Here is a 21,184-nt window from a genome sequence, read left to right on the forward strand (position 1 = left end):
GACAGTCCCTGGGGAATGAATTATTTCAAGGGCACAGAGAGCAGTGGAAAACTGCATGGGGGCCCAGCAAATGCTCCCGTTTCAAAGGAGAAAGGTAGGAGTCCTCCAGGAGCTGGGATGGCAAGACCCCACCACAGTGGGCAGAATGAATGAACAAATGAATCCAGAAACAAATGAATTAAGGAACACCCGGCCTCCCCTCCCGGGGATGTCACTTCTGCAGGCTTCTGTTCTCTTGCCAGGACCACCCCACTTCCAGCCCCCTTCTGGTGGCAGCACCGGCTTTCTTGGGGATGTCCCTTCTCTCCCTCAGCTTACAATCCCAGCAGGACATTCGGGCATGGCGTTGACAAACTGGCAGGTGCGTGGGGAATCCCTCCTGGGAAAGACTGGCCCCAAAACGCCATAGCCTGGACCCCTGTGGCTGCCCAACCACCGGCTCGGGTGTGTGGCCCCCTCCAGCCTAGAGCCCCTAGCCCCTCTCCCACTCCCCTTCGCTCCAGACCTTACACTTCCTGAAGTCAATCACCACCCTTCTCCCCCACCATGGCCCTGGATAGTCCCATTCCTGATAGAGGCCTTGCAATCCCCAGGATTCTGTCCCCATCCCTGGGGCACTCCTAATTCCGGTTCCTCCTCCCAAAAGCCAGAGTGTCCGCGGGAGGGGACTCGGATGAGTTCCCCAAACTTTTGTCACAGACAGGCCATCTCTTTAATTTTTACTGGTTTAATAATTTTCCTTAAATCACTTTTAAACTTAACTTTTAAACTTAAACTCACTTTTAAACTTAAATAGACATTAAGAAAAATTTAAAAACCCCTGTATCACAGTCCAGATGAAAAACCATTATCCCTTGCCACAACCAGTAGATGCCTTGTAAAAACACAGGAACACAAGTTTCCTTCAGAAGACTCCAACAGGTACGCATGGGTGGCTCAGTGTGTTAAGCCTCTGCCTTCGGCTCAGGTCATGATCCCAGGGTCCTGGGATCGAGTCCCGCACGGGGCTCTCCGCTCAGCGGGGAGCCTGCTTCCTCCTCTCTCTGCCTGCCTCTCTGCCTACTTGTGATCTCTGTCAAATAAATAAAATCTTAAAAAAAAAAAAAAAGACTCCAACAATGGCTCAGTGGGTTAAGAGCCTGCCTTCAGCTCTTTGGGTCATGATCCCAGGGTCCTGGGTTCCAGCTGGGAGTCTGCTTCTCCCTCTCCGACCCCTTCCTTTGCCCCCCCCACCCCCCCACCCCCGCTCATGCATCCCAGCGTTCTCTTTCTCTCTCAAATAAAAAAAGGCGGGCACCTGGGTGGCTCAGTCGGTTGGGCGACTGCCTTCCTCTTGGGTCATGATCCCAGAGTCCTGGGATGGAGTCCTGCATGGAGCTCCCTGCTGCCACTGAAGCCTTCTCCCTGGTGAAGCCTTCTCCCTCTCCTCCCTGCTCCTGCCCTCTCTCACTATCTGTCTCGCTCTCCCCAATAAATAAATAAAACCTTAAAAAAGAAGAAGGAAAAGAATCCAACAAGGCCTCGTGTCAGTTCATAAAGTTCATTAGGGGGCCCCTGGGTGGCTCAGTCGGTTAAGTGACCGACTCTTGGTTTGGGCTCAGGTCATGATCTCGCGGCCCGCGATGGGGCCCAGGGACAACCGGCTCCGCACTCAGCGTGGAATCTGCTTAGACTCTCTCTCCTCACTTGGTCCCGCATAAATACCTCTGCAGAGGCTCCCGCCCAGACCCTCCCGTGCTCCCCGGAGCACATCCTACCCCCAGATGTGGACCCGGGCTGGAAGGGAAAAACAAAACCCCAGCGACTCCTGGTCTGAAGCCTCTCCCACCAGGCGGAGCCTGCGAGCAATGCTGGGAACCAGGACTCTAGGAACTGGAAAAGGGCGCTCCCCAAATTCCCGGCCCGAACCTCAGTAGGACGAATCCTTTCACCGTTTGCAGTTTGCACCCTCCCCGGTTTCACCGAGGGCTGGGGAAAGAGGGAAGGCCGGAGCGCCCCGCGGCGAGGGGAGAGGCGAGGGACCGCGAGGGGCCGTGGCCCGCCTCACCCTGAGGTTCCCCCTGCCTCCCGCCCATCCGCGCCAGCACCCCGGGAGCCAGCCCCGCTCTGGACTGGCCACTGTGCCCAACACCCGCGTAACAGCGGCTCTTTTGCTGGGGAAAACGGCCCGCTGCCCGCACTCTGCGGAGCAGAACGCCTCCGGCAGCCCCCCGCGCGCCCTCATCCCGCCGACTGAGAAAGATTCTGGAAGGGGAAGCGCCCGGGGCGCGGTGCAGGCAGCGGCCACTCCGGGCCGGCCCCCCAGCTCGAGGCACCGCCAGCTCCCGCCGGCCCGAGGGTCCCGGGGTAAAGGGGACGTGGGTCCGGGGCTCAGCTGGAGAGGGGCAGTGGGTCCTAACGGAGAGGTTAAAAAACCGGGGTCCAGGCCGCCGCTCCCCACCCCCGGCTCGCCACCTCCCCCGCAGCCGACCCGCACTCGCAGAGGCCCTGGCCTCGACCTACCCGAGGCGGCCCGACGGCGGGGCCGCGCGAGCCCACGCAGGGAGCCACCGTCCCGGGCCGCGCGGGCGGGATCCCGGGAGCCGCTACCCCACCCCGCCCCCTCGCGGTGCTGGCGGCGGCAGCGGGTGATGCGGCCCCTTTAAATCCGGGCCGCCCCGCCCTGCGCCGCCGACTCCGCGGCGGCCCCGGATCCAGGCCGGGCCGCGGCTCTCGCCGCCCAGCCTCGCCGAGCCCAGCCCGGCCCGGCCCAGCCGCCCAGTCGAGGCCGCCCGCGCCGCCCGCCCCGCGCCCGCGAGGAGCCGTCAGCGCGGCGCCCGGCCCGTGTCCCCGGCGCCGCCCGCCCGCGCCCCCGCCCGGCCCCGGGCCCCCAGCCCCATTCCGCCCCGGGGCCGGGGCCCCCCACCGCCTCCCGGCCCCCCGCGCCCCGGCCCCGGCTCCCCGGGCCATGCGGCCTCGGCCCCGCCGAGGTGCCCCGCCGCGCACCCGAGGAGATGAGGCTCCGCAATGGCACCTTCCTGACGCTGCTGCTCTTCTGCCTGTGCGCCTTCCTCTCGCTCTCCTGGTACGCGGCGCTCAGCGGCCAGAAAGGTGAGCCCCTCCCCCGCCGGGCCCCGCGCCGCGTCCCGCACCTGGGCTCACCTGGGCGCCGGCGGCCGGAGCGGGGTCCGGCCGGCGGCCGCGGGAGGCGGCCGGAAGCCGACGCAGGCGCCCCTTCCCCGCCCGGGCGGCGCGGGAGGACGCCCCTCCCATCCTCGCCCCCACTTGTTTGCTGCCGGAATAGCGAAATCCTCCTCCGGCCTGGGCTGGGCCGCCGGGGCCCGAGCGGTCGGCGGGGGCCCGGGGCGGTGCTCCGGACCGCGGGACCGGCCTCGGTGAGTAGGGCTGCGCCCGTGCTAGGGCTGGTCGCTCCCGCGGGCGACCTGGGGACCTTGGAGTTTCCAGAGAGGGACAGAGACACAAGGTCAGGAGATGGTCGTGGCCAGGTGGCCCCAAGGTACCTTCTCCAGGCACCTGGGCAGGAGCCGGTGCAGTGTTCCTGAGACAGGTGCGAGGGGGCAGCCGGACAGCACCCTCCACCCCACACCACCTCTCCACCCCAGCGTAAGGTGGGGGGCCGCTCCCTGGGGCCTCCGCCGCCCTCCTCCATGACGTCTGGCCCCAGGATTCCTCGGGGGGGACCTGGGTGCTGGGGGAGCATTCCCGTGGCTGCTGGCCCGCCGCTGGCCTGGTGAGTAGCCTGCCCAGTCTCGGCTAACTTATTTCAGACCTCCACCCCTCCACCTGAAGTTTGGGCAGGCTGGCCAGACTACCACCACTCCTCTGAGCTTGGTCTGCACACCAGGGGATGGGGGCAGGGGCAGGCCGCAGCACGGGCTGAAGTCGCTTGATGTTGGTTGGGACTGGGACGGCTGGGGCTGAGGAGGCCCTCACAGGCCTCATTCCCCCTGGCCTGCAGCGTAGGAGCCTCCGGGAAAAGCTGCTTCCTTCCTGCCTCCTGGCCTTCCTGCGGGAGGTCTAAGCGGGATCGAGCTGGGGCCAGCTGACCCTCTGCCTCCCTCCTACCTCCTGCTTCCCTCTTTTCTCAACCCCATGCTACACGAAGCTGGAGGAGGGACGCCTGAGGCAGGCTCTGGAAACTCCCTGACCCTCCAAGCCCCAACGACCCCCACCTGTCTCTCCTGCCTGACCAGCCCCCAGCCCACTGCGGTCCACCAGCCTGTTTGGGTCAGGGCCTTAAGCCTCCAGGGGCCCTGAAGGGAGGTCCCTGGGGCCTGGCACAGGGAGGGCATGGCTGGGGCAGAGTTCTCTGGAAGTCTGTAGGTTGGGTGTGTCACCTGGGAGAAGGCACGGATGGGGCAGATTCCTCTGTAGGTGGGTGTGTCATCAGGTGGAAAGCATGTGAGACCTTTGGGACAGTAGCCACATAAGCAGGGTGGCATGGAGACCAGGGTGGGCCTGGATCTAATGCCCTGGGACACACCTGTCTGCCCGTGAGTGGGTTGATGAGCCCTTGCACCCCATCCTCAGCCAGGCCGCAGTTCCTGTGTGCCTCCTGCGACAGCCACGTGCCCTCATCCTGAGATCAGGAGTTGCAGTGCAGGTGTCCCCCCACACAACCCCTTCTCTGGGAGCCTGGCTGGCCCAGGGAACTGACCTCCAGACGCAGCAGAGGGACAGGGGACACCAGAAGCTCCATCCAGGGCCCACCGTCTCCGAGGGGGCCATCCAGGAGGCTGGCACTCCAAGCCAAACACCTGTGGGGCTCAGTGGCAGGGGTCCTCACAGAAGCCCAAAAGCCTGTGAGACGCGGCGACAGGGTGACCAGGCCCTTCTCTGTCAAAGGCTGTTCCCCTTTTAGGGGGCCCGGCAAAGCCAGGTCTTTGGAGGCCTCAAGAAGAGCCTGAATCTGGACTCTTAGGCAAACCTTTCTCCTTTGTACGTGTAGACACCTGCACGTGGGGAAGCCGGGCCTGACCCCAGCTTCTGGCTGCAGTGAAGTGAGGGGTTTAGGACAGGACTAGCCCAGGCACCAGTACAGAGGGGAAGGGCAGAAGAACCCGGATCTGTAAGAAAGGTAGGCTGGGAGCCAAAGAGGAAGGAGGCAGCAGGAGCAGGTGGCTTCCTGGAAGCCTAGGGCCAAGGGCCAGGAAGGATACCTAGGCCTTGGCCAGCTGGACCCTGCATCCGGGTTTGGGGCCCACTTTCATAACCAGCCTTGACCAGATTTGTGCAACAGCTCCACTAGCACTCAGACTCTGGCCCTGAGCCAAGCACCTGCTGCAGGCCCATCCCCAGGGAGAACAGCAGACCCTGGCCTCAGCCCTGCCCACCATCCCAGCAGGCCGGATGTCAGCAACCACCGGCACCCTCCATGCCCCCTGCGGGGCGTGGTTTTCGAGGCCTGGAGAGGAGAACACCCTGGGCCCACCTGCACATTAACCCCACCCCTTCACTGGGCCTGGCACCTGCCTGTGCCCCTCAGAGCCTGTTTCCCTTTCCCTAAGTACATGGCACATGGCCTGTGCCTGGCTTGGCTCTTAAATCTGTTTCTTCAATCAAGGGGGAACCAGGAGAAGACTGTGGTCCTTGGTCCTCAGGTGTCTTGATTACTTTGCTTTGTGTCGGGGGAGGAGTGGGAAAGGCGCCCTAGTGGGGCCCCAGCTGCTGTCCTTCCCTGGGGCCAGCTGCACCTGGGCCAGGCCCTCCACCCTTCCTCCCTGGGCTAGGAAGGTGTGCAGAGAGAGAAGCCAAAGTGCCCTCAGCCCTAGCTCCCAGGAACTTCTGTCCCTTTGCCCCTCCTCTGCCTTGAGCCCCCTCCCTAGCCTGTTCACCGTGGCAGTCCAGCCACCCAGCCTGAAAAGGTCGTAGGGGTGCCAGGATGGCTTTGCAGAGCCCCGCCACCTAAGGCTCAGCCCAGAGAGACACAGGCATAGAGCTTGAGTTTCTAGCTTTGAGAGGCAAAGACAGTGGACCCAGGACCAGGGACATCACGAACGATGGTCCAGTTGGGGACCTTGTAGGCAGGGCAGGAGCAGGGCGGGCTGCTGAGGGACAGGGCCTGTGGTGTGGAGGGAAAGAACAGAAGGGTTGGTGTGGGCCTATTGCCTTCTGGTAAACAGAAGAAGTTCAGGACCCGGGGTTGGGGAGGCCCCTAGGAAGGGAGGCCGGGATAGGGAGCAGGCTGGGCCCAGGCCTCGGTGGCCAGGGTGACTCAGGTGCCCACAGCTGCCCACCTGGCTTGTCTGCCCAGGCAGGTGAAGGTGGAACAAAGCTTAGTCTACACAAGAGAGAAGGCCAGGGAGGCCTCTCCCCTCCCCCAACTTCACAGAGCAGCTCTGAACTCCCTCCCGGGCCCTGAGCACTCCAGTCCCCGTTTCCTGTGGGACCGCTGCCCCAGAGGAAGAAGCTCGTGGTGCCTGGTGCCACCCCACTCTGGGCAGGGTGGGTGAGTGTTTGATGGGGGTGGTTGGCTCCTGTTCAAGGGGTCAGGTTTCCAGGGTAACCCGGCCACTGAACCCAGCACAGAGCCTCACAGATCTTGTAACCTGACTCTCCCCTCCCTCCTCCTGCAGGGCTGTCCCTGTGGGGCCAGCAGATGAGTCTGGATTGCCTTAGGGAGGGCCCGCTTGGCTCACCTCCCCAGCCTCCCCCTCCGCACACCCTCCACCCCTCTTCCTCTTCCCCTTGGATTTAGCTCTTAGACTTCTGCCCCTTGCAGCTTAAGGGGGGAGGGGTATCCCGAGATGACAGAACTTTGCCTTGGTCATGACCTTTGGTGCACATTGCTGGGTGGGGGTGGCCACTATCCCAGGGCATTCTGGGGGCTGGGACCCCACGGGGAAATCAAGAAACAGAAACAGCCTAGGGTTGAGAGGGGAGATCTGGAAGGTTTCCTGGACTTGAACACTAGACTTTGAAACTAGGCCTCGAAGCCTTCACGGGTTTTCATTAGACCCAGAAGAGAAAAGGAGCTCCCAGGCAGAAGAGAGTGCACACGCAAAGACACAAACAGGAGACAAGGAAAAGCCGGTATAGGGATGACAAGAGCTGAGAACAGTCCTTGAGTGCACAGCCCCACGCGACACGCCTGCATGGGCCACTGGTCGGGGGGGGGGGGATTGTTTTTTGTCTCATTCTTGCTCACTGGTCCCTGCCAGACCAGTGGGGCCAGGTGCTTGGCATCCTGGGAATCCCTTTCCACTGTCAGCACCCAGTACACTGTCAGGGTGGTGCTCCCACCCTGCCTGCACTCCTAATGCCCGCAGCTGGGGCCTGGCTGGAGGTTGGGACACAGGTCCTCCTGGCAGAGGGGGATACATGCTTAGTACAGGTCTCCAGAGAGCCAGGCCCGTGGGCATTCGGAGCTGTGTCCCCTTGCAGCTGCTGACTCACTGAGTGACCCGGGAGTAGTTCCTCAATTTCATCTGTTCCTTGGAGCACAAGGAGGCCCTAACTGCAGCAGCTACCCCCTGGGGCTGGAGGGCGACAGAGAATCCAGAGCTGGTGTTTAGTGTAGAATGAGCACTGGGGCCCATTGCTACTTGGAGGACAGAATGAGAACCCAGGGAGGGCCATTCCCGGAGGGACTTGGGGCTGCCTGTGACCTCCTCTGTGAACACCAGTGGGAAGCAAAGGGCAGAAGCCAAGGGGTGGGAAGGGGACAGGCCAGGGAGCTAAGAAGCCTGTTGAAGAAGGGCTGCGTCCTTGTGCCCTGGGGGATACCCTGGGCATCGATCCTCCTGGAAGGAGTGGATACTGCAGAAAGAACCAAGAGGGGGTTTGGGAGCCACTGGGTGATAATTCAGTCTAAGGACTGCCCCACCTGGGGCTGGAAGTGACCCCGAAGCTCTCCTTCAGCTGTCCCCTCAAAAGTGAAGATAATGGGGGAGGGGGAGAGTACTGGAGAGTACTGATCCTGCCAGGGAGGATTTTTCTCCCCGCGGTGTGTCAGTGTGACCTCAAAGTGACCCTTGTGCACACTCCCTCTGCGCGCGCGCACACACACACACACGGAGCTGGCATGTGCACAGGCACAAGAACAGATGTAGGTGGACCATCGCACAGATGGGCACAAAAATGCGCGCGCGGGCACACTCCCCGGGCAGTAGGTCAGCGCTCGGCTGCCCCCTGGTGACAGCGTGCGAACTACCCACAGGCGATGTGGTGGACGTGTACCAGCGGGAGTTCCTGGCGCTGCGTGACCGGCTGCACGCGGCTGAGCAGGAGAGCCTCAAGCGCTCCAAGGAGCTCAACCTGGTGCTGGACGAGATCAAGAGGGCCGTGTCGGAGAGGCAGGCGCTGCGAGAGGGGGAGGGCAATCGCACCTGGGGCCGCCTAACTGGTGAGCGCGGGAGCCGCGCCCGCGGCGACCGGGGAGGCGGGGCGGATGGAGGGTGCCTCGTCTGACCCGTCCCTCCCCGACCCGCTCAGAGGATCCACGACTGAAGCCGTGGAACGTCTCCCACAAGCACGTGCTGCACCTGCCCACCGTCTTCCACCACCTGCCGCACCTGCTGGCCAAGGAAAGCAGCCTGCAGCCCGCCGTGCGCGTGGGCCAGGGCCGCACCGGAGGTAGGGGCGGGTCCCGGCAGGGGCTGGGCGATGGGGGGCGGGCCCCACCATCTCGCCCGTACCGACCCCTCGCTCCCCTGCAGTGTCGGTAGTGATGGGCATCCCCAGCGTGCGGCGCGAGGTGCACTCGTACCTGACGGACACGCTGCACTCGCTCATCTCGGAGCTGAGCCCGCAGGAGAAGGAAGACTCGGTCATCGTGGTGCTGATCGCCGAGGCGAGTGGGCTGGGGTGCGGGGTGGGGGCGGGGTGGAGCATTCGGGGAACACAGGGCAGGAAATAACAAGGAGGAGAAATGAAAACCGAGCAACATTCTGGAGGAAAACACTGTCAGAGGTTCGATTGTCAGTTTCATTCACAAATTTATGAAAAGTTAAAAAAAAAACCACAAAAACCATATCAGCGCCCCCTGGTGGAAATCCCAGTTACCTAGGCTGCCCCACCCCCAGGGCCCCGTGTACACCGAAGGCCACACCTGTGGCCCCCAGCCCAGAATTACTCGGCCCTCAGGATGGGGGGTTCACTCCCTCTGTGCATGGGGTCATCTGAAGCCCGCGCCCTTCCCCCCAGCCCCTTCTCCCAGGGCATTTGGGGTGGCAGTCAGGCTTAGGGAGGGCACTTGTTCTCCCCACAGACTGACCCACAGTACACCTCGGTGGTGACAGAGAACATCAAAGCCTTGTGAGTACTGACGGACCCATAAAGCTGGTGGGGGGAAGAGGCTCTGCGGAGTGTGGGGCAGGCAGGTGCCTGCTTCACTTACATGATCCTGGCTTCCGATGTGGGAAAGGGAGCTACCCCTCTTCTCTGAAAGACAGTGGGTGTGTAGAGGTGGCCCAGCCCCCTGGAGTCTCACTGCCTCCTTAGGGTGGGTGTGCTGTCTGGGTCCTGCCTGGGGGTCCTGAGCAAAGGGACCGGGTCCAGCTAGCTCAGCGCTGCCCCAACCGCTGTGCCTGGAGACTGCCCACCCACTGGCCTTCTGTCCCCCCAGGTTCCCCACGGAGATCCATTCCGGGCTCCTGGAAGTCATCTCCCCTTCCCCCCACTTCTACCCTGACTTCTCCCGCCTCCGAGAGTCCTTTGGGGACCCCAAGGAGAGAGTCAGGTATGAGAACTCCCCCCTTCCCCGTGCACCCTGACCACCTGCCCACTGGTGCTGAGAACTCGGTCTGTGGGTGCCCAAGTCCCAGGCACTTCCTGGCAGTGCTTCCGTTTCTCCATCAGAGAACCCCAGCATGGGGTTGGGGTGGGGGGGTCTGAGCTCCTGATCCTTGCCCCTGCCCTGCAGGTGGAGGACCAAACAAAACCTCGATTACTGCTTTCTCATGATGTATGCGCAGTCCAAAGGCATCTACTACGTGCAGGTCAGCACCGAGACCCTGTTTTGCCCCCCATCGGCCCTGGCCCCTGGTGGTGAGCCCAGCCCCACCCCAGTGCCCATCCTGAGTCCAGCTGCCCTTCTACCCACCCCTGTGCAGCTGGAGGATGACATTGTCGCCAAGCCCAACTACCTGAGCACCATGAAGAACTTCGCACTCCAGCAGCCTTCAGAGGACTGGATGATCCTGGAGTTTTCCCAGCTGGGCTTCATTGGTGCGCCCCCCCACCCCACCCCATGCCACAGACCTGACCAGGGCCCCTCAGTCCGGCCGACCTCGGCCTCTCTGTCCTTGTCCCTGCAGCCCTGGGACCACAGAACGTCATGCTTGTGAGCTTTGCCTGGAGTGTCCCCTGCAGCCCCCGCTGGCCTGTTTCCCCTTACCCTCTACCTCAGGATGTCAGGGCTCACCACACCCGTCTGTCCCCTTGTGCCCACCCCTGCCTGCAGCTGGCCATGGGGCTTGCTGTGGGAGCCTCTTAGTGACCCCCCCCACGCCCACCCAGCACCCCTTTCCCCCCTTTCCCACCCCCAGGGAAGATGTTCAAGTCGCTGGATCTGAGCCTGATTGTGGAGTTCATCCTCATGTTCTACCGGGACAAGCCCATTGACTGGCTCCTGGACCACATTCTGTGGGTGAAGGTCTGCAACCCCGAGAAGGATGCGGTGAGCAGGGGCAGCACCAAGGGCGGGGCGGGGCATGGACCGACACAAGGAGACAGCCAAGCGGAGCCCTCAGCTATCCGTATCCCTCTGCAGAAGCACTGTGACCGGCAGAAGGCCAACCTGCGGATCCGCTTCAAGCCATCCCTCTTCCAGCACGTGGGCACGCACTCCTCACTGGCTGGCAAGATCCAGAAACTGAAGGTGGGCTGTGCCACCCTCGGGCCTGGCCGGGGACAGGCAGAGCCCCAGGGAGCTGGGGAGGGTGGCTGGGGGTAGCAGGGCAAGTCCCCCTCCAGAGGGCGCCCTCTCTAAGTCTGCTGTCCCTCCTCGGGGGCAGGACAAGGACTTTGGGAAGCAGGCACTGAGGAAGGAGCACGTGAACCCACCGGCCGAGGTGAGCACAAGCCTCAAGACATACCAGCACTTCACCCTGGAGAAGGCCTACCTGCGCGAGGATTTCTTCTGGGCCTTCACGCCTGCGGCCGGGGACTTCATCCGCTTCCGCTTCTTCCAGCCACTGCGCCTGGAGCGGTCAGTGCTGGCACCCACAGGTCCACCCCGGGGGAGGGGCAGGGAGACCGCCAGGGGATAGGCCTCACCATATCCCCCTCTTGGGCCCCCAGCAAATGACTTAACCTCACCTTGCCTCAGTGTCCTTATCTGAAGAGGAAGGTTCAGCATGGTAGGTACTAAGAATAAGGCAGTGCCCACAGCAGCTCTGTGACAGTGGCCCATCACCTTCGTCCCTGAGTGCCTTGCTCAAGCCAACGTCTGCCCCCCGGGGGGTCCCCCACCTGGCTCAGCGCCCCAGGGCTCACCTGCTACGCTCCTGGGCCAGGCCTGGCCTTTTCTGTGCCAGATGGGGGGCCGCGGCTGCACCCCCACCCTTCCCCCTCCCCCACCGCTCTCCCACCCCTCCCCCACGCCGGCAGCAACTCACAGGCCTGTCTGGCCGCAGGTTCTTCTTCCGCAGCGGGAACATCGAGCATCCAGAGGACAAGCTCTTCAACACGTCAGTGGAGGTGCTGCCCTTCGATGTGAGTGTGGCAGGGGAAGGATGTGCTGGAAGGCCGGCCCCTCCCACGGCCACTGGCTTCAGCCCCTTTCTGTTGCCCCCCAGAACCCCCAGTCAGACAAGGAGGCCCTGCAGGAGGGCCGCTCAGCCACCCTCCGGTACCCTCGGAGCCCTGACGGCTACCTCCAGATAGGTGAGTGGGGGGCAGGCAGGCGGACGCGGGGTTGGGGGGATGGGGCTGGGCTGAGCCGGGGTCTGGGGCTCGTGGCTCAGCGCTGCCCTCCCTCAGGCTCCTTCTCCAAGGGTGTGGCAGAGGGTGAGGTGGACCCTGCCTTTGGCCCCCTGGAAGCACTGCGCCTCTCCATCCAGACGGACTCCCCAGTGTGGGTCATTCTGAGCGAGGTAAGCCGGGCAGGTCAGGGAGCCGGACCAGAGCTGAGCGCTGAGGCCCCCTGCACCTCGCTGACCCCGAGTCCTGCTCTTCTAGATCTTCCTGAAAAAGGCCGACTAAGCGGAGGGCTTCTGAGGGTGCACTCTGGCCGGCCCTGAAGCCCCCTGGGAGACCCAGGATGTTGTCGCTGCTGCCCCGGAGGGCCCGGTGCCGCCGCCGCCCCAAGCCTGAGGGGTTCTGCCCGGCGCCCCGCTCCGCAGGCCTGGGATCCCCGCTGGCCCGGAGGCCCCAGGAGCTGGTGCTGCCCCCGCCCGCCCGGCCGCGGGAGGAGGCAGGCGGCCCCCACACTGTGCCTGAGGCTGGCCCGTGCCGCCCGGAACCGTTCGCATCCCCGGCCGGCTCGAGCCAGGCCGTTTTAGAAGAGCTTTTTCCTGGGCGCCCGCTGTCTCCGGCGCGAACACTGGAATGCATATACTACTTTATGTGCTGTGTTTTTTATTCTTGGATACATTTGATTTTTTCACGTAAGTCCACATATACTTCTATAAGAGCGTGACTTGTAATAAAGGGTTAATGAAGCGCGTGCCTCCTGTGTGAGTGCGCGTTCCCCAGAGCTCCGGCCGGTGGCGGGAGGCCGGGCGCCAGGCAGTGCCGCCCGTGCCCGCGGCCACCTCGGCCCGCCGCGCCGCGCAGCTCCGCACGACCTCGGCCGCGCTTCCCCGAGGGCCCGGGCCTCCGGAACTGTGACTCGCGGGTGGAAGCGGCGCGGAATCCCGGGCCGGGAGCCCAAAGCCGCCTCCGCTTCCGGACCACCGCCCCCGTCCCCCGCCAAGCACGCCCCCTAACACCCATCATCCCGCCCCAACTGCCTGCTCCTCTCAAACGCGAGGCATCCCGGATCTCCCACTTAGTGAGTCCCAGCCCTGCCCTCGTCTTCGGTCCCCAAGGCGCCCGCTCACCCTGCCACACCCCCCACCCCCCATCTCGGACATATTTTAGGGTCTCCCGCCCACGTTGGGGCCCGTGCACGCGCGGCTGCCCTGCCTGGAAAGCTCCTCTCTTCTGCAGACTCGGCTAAAAAATCTCCTCTTTAGGGACGCTGTCCGGCCAGCAGGCCTTGCCCAGGTCTGGTCACCCAAGGCACCCGGGCGTCCTCTCCCCCACCCCCCCCCGCGAGCGCCTGTCACAGCTACGTTGCCTGCACTGGTCGCCGCCCCCACGGCTGCGCGGCAGGGTGCCTGAGCCTCTACACCAAGCTGGACGCCAGGCACCGAGTGCTGACCGGAAAATGGCCCTGGTGTCAGCTGTGAAAGCCAGGGGACGAGGAAGAGGACGGCGGGGGGACAGTGAAGAGGCAGCAGGCCTCAGAGGAGGGGACAGGCGAGGAAAGCGTTGAACGCAGGGAAGAGGAGCCGTGGGGTGAACCTCGGCGAAAAGGGCGGCCCCAGGGCCAGAGAGGGCCCTGTCCTTCCGCAGCACCCCACCCTCCGGGAAGCCCACCGACCGCCGCGGCTCGGGGCTGGGCTCCACGGCACGCGGCGCGCGAACCCCTCCGACCCAGAGAATGAGTCCGTGGTCCAGCCATCGACACTTTAATTGGAGACTGAGATGGGGCGAGCACCCCTCCCCTGTCCTCCCGGAAGCTCCGGCTCTTCTCCGGTTCCGCTGACCAGGCGTCCTCCATCTCAGGCCCTGGGCAGCAGCTTCCCGAGCCGTCCCAGGAGCGCGGCGCGCAGCGCGCGGGGGAGAAAGTGGACGAGCAGGCCGAGCGCCGCGAGCGCCACGAGCAGCCAGAGCGCGCGCGCGCTCGCGTACAACGGGGTCAACCTGCGGGCGGGGCTCAGCGGGGGTCGGGGCTCGACGGGGGTCGGGGCGCCAGCGGCCCCGCCCCGCCCACCTGCCCAGGCCGCCAGACCCCGCCCACAAGCCCCCTGACCCGCCCCGTCCGGTCCCCGCTTCCTCGGCCTCTGGCGCCCTCCCGCGATCCCCGCCCGGGTCCTCACCTTTGCTGCGCCGAGCGCGCGTAGCCCTGAAAGTAGCGGAGGCGCGCGAAAAGGTAGACCAAGCCGCACAGGGCTGCGGTACCTGGGGGAGGGCGGGCGGGGCAAGGTGAGCCGGCGGGCGCGGGACCCGGGGCTGCGGGGCGGGCGCGCCTGTCCGGGGCGCAGACCTTCGTGGAAGAAGATGCCGGCGACCCAGAGCGTGGCCAGGAAGAGCGGGAAGTACTCGCTGCAGTTCACCCTGCGGTGGGGCGGGGGGCATGAGGGCGCCGGCGGAGGCGGGGAGCTCGGACCCTGCCGCCGCCCGGGCTCGCTCCCTGCCGGCCCCGCGCCCTCCCGCCAAGTCTCACTGGGCTCGGTAGACGCGCTCGAACTCCGGCGGCCCGGTGGTGAGCGGCGGAGACACGCGGAAGGCTCTGCGCGCGGAGATCACCTGCAGGGAGAAATAGGCTGGGGGCGAGAAGGGGCGGGAGTCAGGTCTGGCTGCCCGGAGGCCCGCACCCTCTGTCCGTTTCCACCTTTTCTCCGCCCTCTCCACGCTGACCTTGTCACGACTCCCCTTTAAAGCGCTCCTGAAAAATAAAGGCCAGCCAAGGGGCTCTCTCGCCCCCACCCCTTGATTCTGGGCCCGCCCTGTATCTAAGATGCTCAAGAGGGAGGGCAGGGTGAGGGCCTGGGATGCCAAGAGGCCCTATCCCCCCACCCCCACCCCACCTCCCCAGACACATCTGTACCGGGGAGGGACCGGAAGCTCAGGACTTGGCTCCTGAATCCTTTGACTTGCAAAACACAGGCAAATGACTAGCACCTACTCTTTAGACACGGACCTTGACTTTGGGGGTTCCTGAAGAGGGCACACAACGGGGGCTTGAGGGCAGAGGTGGCTCATCCTTCCAGGTACAGGAGAGTATACGCTCTGCGGTCTACAGTTTCTGGCCCCCACCTACAGGGCCCACTAGGCGGGGAGGATCTCTTGACCCTACATCAGGCCAGGCTCCTGCCTTAGTTTCTCTGTTCAGGTGTTCTGGACCCCAACCTAAATCTGACAGACATTCCCTCCCCTCCCCCCAGGTGGTTGCTGCTGGGACACTTCTAGTCCCACCCCGGGCCTCCTGGGGTCTCCATTTCAGCATGGGTGGCTGTGGAGGGTGCGCTGGCCCCAGAGGATCTGCACGCACAGGGGCCCCCACCACACACACAGCCCCGGTGCTGGTTGTCACCAGCTGTCTTCCAGCAACTCCTGTGGCCTTGGTGCCCTTGGTGCCATATACCTTCCCAGGTGCCCTGTGGGTGCCGAGGGCATGCGTACCATCAGTGTAGGACCTGGAGGAGGCCCTGTGGCTGCATGAGGAGGGGCTAAGAGACAAGCTTGCTCATGAAGCAGGAGATCAATTCAGCCCCCCAGCAGGGCCCCTGCCCAGGCTATGCCTTGTCCTAGCCCCTACAGCGTGGGGTCACGGTGTCCCAAGTGGCGAGGATAGCCTAGCCTGGGAATGTGTCCTCTAGGGCTAGCCTAAAAGGCCACCACATAGGCCCCCTTGGGGGCTCAGGGAGCAGGTTCCAACTCGGTCCAGCTCTATGTGGATCCCAGCATAGAGAGGATGCCTTTGAAGGCAGAGCTGGGTTCTCCTGGGAACCCCAGCAAGAGGACAGTGGGAGAGGAAGAGGGAGGGAGAGGACAAGGGCAGGACCCGTTGGAGCAGGGCTGCGCCAGGCCCACGGCTGCCCCTCCTCGAGACCCACAGCCAGAACTATGCAAGCTTCTCAGCCTTCAACTGTGGCCAGAAGAGCTGGGGCCCCAGGACTCTGGACGCTCCAGGCTTTGCCTCTGCCCCTACCATCCCCCCCTCCCCGGGCCCTTCAGCCCCTCCCCAGGGTCTGGAGGGCAGAAGGCAGGCTGCAGGAGTCCAGAGCCCATCCACCTCCCCAAACAGGAGCCATCTCACCTTGCAGCAGGACTCCCAGGAGGGTGACAGTGGCCAGAAGAGCCACCTCGTCCTGCATGGTGCTGGCGGCTCTATGGGCCCAGGCTGGTGTATGAAGAGAGTCACTGCGGAGCTCTTCTCAGCCCCAGTCTGCGGGCTCTCTCAAGAGGCTGGCCGGGAAAGGAAGACTGGCCCTTCTCCCCGCCCCTTCTCAGGGGAGGGGGCCTGAGGGAGGGGCATGACCACAGCCAGTGAAAGGGCAGAAGCCTGAGCAGGCGGAAACCAGGGCCAGATGGAGCTCAGGGAAGGATGGAGCAGCGGCCTGGGGGCAGCCTGGCCACTTCCTCCCAATCATTCTTTTGTTTTGTTTGGTTTAAGATTTTACTTATTTATTTGAGAGCGGGAGAGCAGAAGGAGAGGGATAAGCGGACTCCACACCGAGCGCGGAGCCCTATGTGGGGCTCAAGCCCATGATCCTGAGATCATGATCTGAGCCAAAACCAAGAGTCAGAGGCTTAATGGACTGGGGCCTGTCTCCCTTGTCCACCCAGCATCCTCCAGGCCCTGCACCCGCAGCAGGTCCCCGTTGGCTCTCCGGACCTCCCCTTGTCCTGAATCCAGTCCCAGGAAACCAAAGGGTCCTCCCCAACCCCCCCTCCAACTCCCTCCTTCGGCTATCACTTTCCACTGACCATCAAGTCCTTCTCATTCTCAAATCCACCCCGTGCCACCTCCGAGCCCTGCCCTGCCTCGGTCATCTCTCATCGAGGCACAGGTCACAGGCTCCTCGAGGGTTCCCAGCCCCACCCCACCCCCACCCATATATGCCCACGTACCTGTTTCCCCCACTGTCCAGCCAGGGCTGTGATGGAACATGGAACCCTGATGCAGGACTGTCCCCGCACCCAGTCCACACTGGGCACAGCCACAGCCCTGCTCCCCTCAGGAAACCTGATGTCTGCCAGCCTCACAGCTGCCTGGGCCACACGCACACAGACCACCCTGAAGACGACCCTGCTAGCCTGGCACGGTGGGTCAGACCCCTCAGGATCCTTGAGCCCATCCTTTCCTGGGGCTGTGACCCTAGAATGGTCACCTGCTGTTTCCACCTGCCAGTGTCCCACTCTTGGGAGATCCCAACCCTTCATCTTCCCAGGTCCTATGGTGTGGACAGAGCTGCCTGCCACCCCTCCCAGGCCTGAGGGATGGACAGGTGAGTCAGAACTGACTGTGCTGGCCGAGGCTAATTCAAGGGGGTGAGATGCAGTTCTGGAAACTTCCTTAGAACTTTGGAAAACGGAACTCATGGGGGGAGGAAGATTTCTGAGGGCCCTTTATGGCCACTGGCCACCCTGAGGAGGAGAGAGCCAACATGAGGCCACACTGGGAGGAAGGAGGTGGCTAATGTCCTGGAGCCCCAGGGCCAACTTGCCCAGAGCGACCCTCTAGGCGGGCAGCCTTGCCATTTCATAAGGCAGCCACTTCTTCCTTTGGCTAGGGCTGGTTGGAGCTGGGTTTGGTCAACAGTGGCAGAGCCCAGCCTGATAGGGGCACCTGGGCGGGAGCTGAAAAGGCCGCACGCACAGGCAGGCCCGGCTGCAGGAGGGAAGGAGTGGCTGGGTCCTTGGGGCCACCGCCACTGCATTTAGTCCTGGGCTGTTGTGAAACCCTGGCATCCTCTGCCTGGTTGCTCTGGGGGAATCTCCACATGTCAGCGTCCCGGGACCCCAGGAGCTCTGTCCTTGCCACCTAGTGTCGTGGCACATGGAAATGAAGTTCTCAGTCACCAACCTGAGCAGCTGTGCTGGGCCGCCTCTGCCAAGGAGAGCAGCTGCCGCTGAATCCCACACAGAGTTTTTATTTTTGTTTTTTTATCAGAAAGCAAGGACAGATGTCTCCAACCATGGAAAGGAGTACAAAGGGGCAAATATCTTCCCTAGGCATAGGCACTCAGAGAGTCAGTCCTGGGATAAGGGAGGAGCAGATGTCAGTGCTAGCAATCTCCAGGTACAGAAAGGGGAGGCTGAGGTTACATTCCTTCCTAGCTCCTAACTCATGCCCTGTCCCTGGGGATCATGAGATCCTGTTCCTACCGGGCCACTGCATTCAACAGCTGAGAACAGGACCACAGCTGACACTCACCCCTTAGGGCTTACGATATATTTTCTAAGAAAACTTCCACAGTTCCCCCTTGCCTTGACAACTATAATGAGAAAGGAGATCATTAAAAGCAGTATGCCCATGTCAAACCAAGAGTGGAAATTGAACCCAGGGAACCAATTTTTTTTTTCTGGACTGAGTGCACAGAAACGTCCCTGACATTCTTCATGATAGCTTGTTGACTTCCCTATAGTTGTGCTTATAACCTAAGTTTCAAATTTTCTTTTTTTTTTTTAAAGATTTTATTTATTTATTTGTCAGAGAGAGTGAGCACAGGCAGACAGAGAGGCAGGCAGAGACAAAGGGAGAAGCAGGCTCCCTGCTGAGCAAGGAACCCGATGTGGGACTCGATCCCAGGACCCTGGGATCGTGACCTGAGCCAAAGGCAGCCGCTTAACCAACTGAGCCACCCAGGCGTCCCTAAGTTTCAAATTTTCAATGGAGAGATTCAAAGAGGAGGAAAAGGCTTGATGAAGATGAGTCTTCAATTGCCCCCAAGTCTTGTTGTAGGGAACTGAAGTAACGCAGCGGGAGGAAAGAGTCAGGAGTTCGCTGGGATCTGGTCCAGAGTGCTTGGGATCTAGCCCCCTCCTAGCCAGACAACAGTGGCCTCGAGAGCCTGCCGTCTAGCTAAAATGTGTGGCTCAATCTTGACCTGTTCTTCTAAATTAGTTGTAGTGTTTTGCATATGTGAATGCATTTGTCGTGCAGTTTGGAGATAGAAAAGATGCGGCAGCAATGGCCGAAACAGCAGCGATGGTTAAAATAGCTGCCAATGGGATACCTACGAACCGATTTGTTCTTTTTCTCTCTCTTGTAAAGCATAGACCAGTTATTATAGGCGAGATCCCCTTTGCCATGGCCCGGACAATCGGACTGAGAGCCAGGCCTGGGCTTAAAGGACAGAAAATGCTCCAATAAAGTCTTCTTGTTTGGGGGCTTTCTATAACTTTTTTTTTTTTTTTTTTAATGGAAAAGGAGGCACTCTCTCCGACAGCTTTATTTTCTGCCTTCAGAGAGGGCGGAGGATGAGGCAATTGATTAGGGGATAATGTTGGAGCCTCTGGTGGGGTGCTAGGGGCTGTTGTTGCGACTGGGGATGGTGGGGGCCAGATTTGAAAGGGGGAGGAATAAAGTCCTGCTAACTAGTTTTAGCTGGTTTTTTTTTTTTTTTTTCCTGCAAAGAGTAGATAGCAATCGGGTAAAGATTCCATGGATCCAAATGAGAAATTTTAAGAGGACCCAAAGCATCTTTGAGCCTTTCGCCGGTGTGTTCTCAGTCTTCAACCGAAAGAGCCTTCAGCAGGTGCCCTAGGCAATGTTGATATATTACAGACAACAGCTGTGTCGAATCTTCATTCCTTCGCATCCTATAGAACGTAGCGGTATATGTAGCTGTTTTTTATGAGAACCTGTTCCTTCCTTAAATATGTTCCCATGACTGACAGGTTTATAACAGACAGAAAAGTAGATCAGGATGAAATAGACAGTAAATACCGCACAAAATAGAGAAAAAATGAGGTCAATGGTTACTCCGTCACAGACATCGAGTGCCTGTAGTTCCTACCTGGATGAGCAGACGTCCTTTCCCTTTCTAGGGTTGAGGAGTGATGTGCAGACGAGGACTCTTACCAGATCCTGAAGATGTCCAAGCGCCAAATGTCGTTGAGCACTGAAATAAAATTCTCAGTCACCAACCTGAGCAGCCATGCAGGGCTGCCTCTGCTAGGAGGAGCACCCGCCGCTGAATCCTACACAGAGCTTTTATTTTATTTATTTAGTTTTTTTTGTCAGAAAAGCAAGGACAGATGCCTCCAAGCGTGGGAAAGGAGTACAAAGGGGCAAATATCTGGAAGTGGGCTTGCATTCTTCCCTAGGCCTGGGTACGCAGGGAGTCAGTCCTGGGATAAGGGAGGAGCGGATGTTTGCGCTAGCAATCTCTAGGTGCAGCAAGGGAGGACTGAGGTTACATTCCTTCCTAGCTCCTAACTCATGCCCTGCCCCTGGGGATTGTGGGATCCTGCTCCCAGGGGCCACTGCGTTCAACAGCCTGAGAACAGGACGGCGGCTGCTGACACTCCCACACTCGCCCCTTAGGGCTTAGGATATATTTTCTAAGAATGACTCCACAACCCAGCTGGCCTCTTTCCTTGCTGCCCCCCAAGCATGGGTTCTAGCCTGAGAGCGTCGTAGTCTGCTGGGCTCCCCAAGAGCCCCTTTCCCCCCTCTCCTGGCCTGGCCAGTGCCCAAGGAATGCCCAGGAACCAGCTGCTCCCCAGGGGGCGCTGCAGGCTCCTTGGAGACAGGGGTGGGGCTCCACGCCAGTGCCCTGCTTTAGACCAGCTCTGCCAATTACAGGAATGGGCGCTCAGTGGTGGTGGAGACATGTCCTCCAGCTCGCTCACTCTCTCTCTGCCGCTCAGCCCCCTTCCTCCCTGAAAGCGGTCCTGACCACAGCCCCCTGCTCCGGCCTCCTGTCCCACCCCCTCGGGGCCGACTGCGAGGACCATGCGTGTCTGTGGGCAGGCATGGCATGTGTCCCTTGGGGCCTCTGTGCCTGTTGTGTGTGGGAGCTCACGTGTGTGTCTGTGGGTCTCCACACATGTCAGGGGATCCCTCCTGCCAAAGCCTCATTTCCTCTGAGGCCCAGACATCCTCGCCTCCAAGCCGATCCCCTGCCCTGACAACGGGAAGCTGAGGCCGAGCCCAGGCAGCTTCTGAGGAAGTCCTTGGGCAGAGGTCCAGGCCGTAACTGGGGTCTCCACCCCTGGAGCTCTCCCCAGGCCTTCCCATCTGCACCTCCCTCCCTGCCCTCACCCAGCCTCTCAGGGCCCTGCCTGGGCTGGGCCTGCTCCGGCTGACCGAGGTGTTGCCGGAGGCCCCTCTGGGCATGGCCACCCTCCTGGGCAGCCCTAAGGTGCTCATATCATGAAGGAAGTGGAAAAGCCCCTCCCTGAGCCCCTGCAGGACACGCCTCTGTGACCCTGAACCATTCCCTCTGTGCTACCGCTCCTACAGGGGCCCCGAGGAACATTCTGGAAGCTGAGCTCATCAAGGACCTCTGAGGAAAGGAAG

At 61.9% G+C, this 21,184-nt stretch overlaps 2 protein-coding genes across 2 annotated transcripts; one reads left to right on the forward strand and one right to left on the reverse strand.

Annotated features, from left to right (window-relative positions):
• Nucleotides 1–2,861: 2,861 nt before the first annotated feature.
• On the forward strand, nucleotides 2,862–12,603 carry MGAT4B (alpha-1,3-mannosyl-glycoprotein 4-beta-N-acetylglucosaminyltransferase B). The gene is made up of 15 exons (XM_080804255.1): nucleotides 2,862–3,090; nucleotides 8,159–8,344; nucleotides 8,434–8,574; nucleotides 8,658–8,791; nucleotides 9,209–9,255; nucleotides 9,566–9,679; nucleotides 9,863–9,938; nucleotides 10,053–10,167; nucleotides 10,488–10,618; nucleotides 10,712–10,819; nucleotides 10,956–11,149; nucleotides 11,577–11,655; nucleotides 11,739–11,826; nucleotides 11,923–12,035; nucleotides 12,121–12,603. The coding sequence occupies exons 1-15, from the start codon at nucleotides 2,994–2,996 to the stop codon at nucleotides 12,142–12,144; spliced, it is 1,647 nt and encodes a 548-aa protein (XP_080660381.1). The 5' UTR covers nucleotides 2,862–2,993; the 3' UTR covers nucleotides 12,145–12,603.
• A 986-nt stretch (nucleotides 12,604–13,589) lies between these two features.
• Nucleotides 13,590–16,101, reverse strand: LTC4S (leukotriene C4 synthase). Its single transcript, XM_080804297.1, has 5 exons — nucleotides 15,971–16,101; nucleotides 14,375–14,474; nucleotides 14,195–14,265; nucleotides 14,028–14,109; nucleotides 13,590–13,851 (listed from the first exon to the last, which is right to left on the reverse strand). Exons 1-5 carry the CDS (start codon nucleotides 16,026–16,028, stop codon nucleotides 13,710–13,712), a joined length of 453 nt encoding a protein of 150 aa, XP_080660423.1. The 5' UTR covers nucleotides 16,029–16,101; the 3' UTR covers nucleotides 13,590–13,709.
• Nucleotides 16,102–21,184: the final 5,083 nt, after the last annotated feature.

Source organism: Martes martes (genome assembly GCF_963455335.1).
Source record: "Martes martes genome assembly, chromosome: 5".
Classification (NCBI taxonomy): Eukaryota; Metazoa; Chordata; class Mammalia; order Carnivora; family Mustelidae; genus Martes; species Martes martes.